The 2625-nt window shown below is 34.8% G+C and overlaps 1 protein-coding gene across 1 annotated transcript in view; it reads left to right on the plus strand.

The window, feature by feature from the left end:
• Positions 1 to 2625, plus strand: part of shld2 (shieldin complex subunit 2) — a 15671-nt gene that overhangs the window by 5119 nt on the left and 7927 nt on the right. The window contains exons 5-6 of the mRNA XM_014026310.1: positions 1216 to 1317; positions 1392 to 1586. Coding sequence (XP_013881764.1) covers positions 1216 to 1317; positions 1392 to 1586 — 297 coding nt within the window. The remainder of the gene's footprint in view (positions 1 to 1215; positions 1318 to 1391; positions 1587 to 2625) is intronic.

Below are 2625 nucleotides of genomic sequence, written 5' to 3' on the forward strand. Positions count from 1 at the left end.
TCTCAGACTGAAGAAGTCTCTTGGAGGAGAGACGAAACGTTTCATTAGAGAAGAACCCGTCCAGAAGACCTACACAATTTTTTCCTTTTTGATTTCATAATTATGCGATCGGGACCTCATAATTATGAGATAGGATGTCGTAATTATGAGAACAGGATCTCTTAATTATGAGAAAAGATGTCATAATTATGAGATAATATCTCAGAATTATGAGATAATATCTCATAATTATGAGATAAGATGTCATAATTATGAGATAAGATGTCATAATCACGAGATCAAAATCTCACAATTACGAGAAAAGATCTCATAATTACGAGATATCATAATTTCAAGAGAGCTCATAATTATGAGATAAGATGTCATAATTATGAGATATCTCATAATTACAAGCAAAGATCTCATAATTACGAGATATTATGTCATAATTACGAGAAAAGATCTCATAATTACGAGATATTATCTCATAATTACGAGAAAAGATCTCATAACTACGAGATATCTCATAATTATGAGAATAGATCTCATAATTACGAGATATCTCATAATTACGAGAGAAGATCTCACAATTATGAGATAAGGTGTCATAATTATGAGATAAGATGTCATAATTACGAGATCAGGATCTCATAATTATGAGAAAAGATCTCATAATTACGAGATAATATCTCGTAATTATGAGATAAGATGTCATAATTACGAGATCAGGATCTCATAATTANCTCATAATTATGAGAAAAGATCTCATAATTACGAGATAATATCTCGTAATTATGAGATAAGATGTCATAATTACGAGATCAGGATCTCATAATTACGAGATATTATCTCATAATTACGAGATCAGGATCTCATAATTACGAGAAAAGATCTCATAATTACGAGATATTATCTCGTACTTACGAGAAAAGATCTCATAATTACGAGATAAGATGTCATAATTACGAGATCAGGATCTCATAATTACGAGATATTATCTCATAATTATGAGATAAGATGTCGTAATTATGAGATAAGATGTCATAATTACAAGATCAGGATCTCATAATTATGAGATCTTTTCTCATAATTATGACTCCTGATCTCATAATTAAGAGATCAGGACTCATAATTTTTTATTTGGTGAATCAATGCTCTTCTGTAGGATAGAGCCAGGTTCTAAACTCAATTTTATCAGGTTCTTTACAGGTGTGTTGTTTGTTTGTTTCTGATCAGGGCTTCAGGTGAGTGAAGACAAGTGGAGAGGAGAAGTGGTGCTGCAATCCACATTTAGCAGCAAACTGCTCAACCTGGGGCACGCCTCCACTGTACCGACAGGTATGATCACAGCCAATCAGCAGCCCCCTCTGTTCAGGTGTTTCCAGCTTACCTGTGTGTCCTTTTGTCTTTAGTTACCCAGCATGTTGATGCTCACTCGCTCAGCTCTTTGTGTAGCTTTATTAAAGAGCAGCGCCCCCTGCTGTTGACTCTGTCCCGTCCACCTCCACAGGACCTGAACCGCCTCCGCTACACCTCTCTACGGGCGCTAAGGGTCAACAGTCTGGTTCATGCCCTGCTGCGGGTCAAGCATGCACACATCAGCTCAGGTAAGCTGGTGGGGTTGCTCTGTTAATAACTAATATATTAATTAACTACATCAATATATATTAATAACTATGTGATGATGACTAATCTGATACTATGGTGTTCCACAAGGCTTCACCTGAGTCCCTGGGCCCATATTTATGAAACTTCTTAGAATTACTCTTAAGGATGCTGTTAAGTATGGACCAAGTGTAAAAAAAATTCTTAGCTAAAAGCTGAGCCTAAACGTCAGTTGTCAAGCGTCTTAAACTTTGCTTAAAGTCCTACTTGAAGCGAAGTGTAGGAGTAAATCTGAAGCGTCAGTCTTAGAGCTGATTTATGTTTCCACTGGGACAAAATGTCAAGAAGACATGATCTTGTACAGACACAGTTACGGAGGTGTGTGTTCAGCTAACCTTTTTTAAGGTTAGCTTGCTTTGTGTATTTTACCAAATATTTAAGTGTCTCAATTCATCACCACTGAAGTGCCATTATCAAATATTATATTTCCTGTTAATTTTTCATCTCTTAGTTTCAGATTCTGTATTTTTCACTGCAAAAACTGTCCATCTTACCAAGTTTTAAAATCTTATATCAGCCAAAAAGTCTGTTTGATCTTGTTTTCAGACTGATTTACTAAACAAGAACTGATTGTGTAAGAATAATCATCTTGTTTTCAGAATGTGTAAGATTATTTGTCTTGTTAGTCTGAAAATTTGACTCTAATTAAGTCAAACATTTCTGCCAGTGGAGTAAGAACATTTTACTTGATTTGACTCAATTTTTTCTTATTTCAAGAATAATCAAGCGCCTCTAGTGTTTAGACATGGAACTGCATCCAGCGATGCTCAAGTAAAATGTTCTTACTCCACTGTCAGAAATGTTTGACTTAATTAGAGTCAAATTTTCAGACTAACAAGACAAATAATCTTACACATTCTGAAAACAAGATGATTATTCTTACACAATCAGTTCTTGTTTAGTAAATCAGTCTGAAAATAAGATCAAAAAGACTTTTTGGCTGCAGGTTTTAAAACTTGGCAAGGTGGACAGTTTTTGCAG

This window comes from Austrofundulus limnaeus, unplaced genomic scaffold (assembly GCF_001266775.1).
Source record: "Austrofundulus limnaeus strain Quisiro unplaced genomic scaffold, Austrofundulus_limnaeus-1.0 Scaffold542, whole genome shotgun sequence".
NCBI lineage: Eukaryota > Metazoa > Chordata > Actinopteri > Cyprinodontiformes > Rivulidae > Austrofundulus > Austrofundulus limnaeus.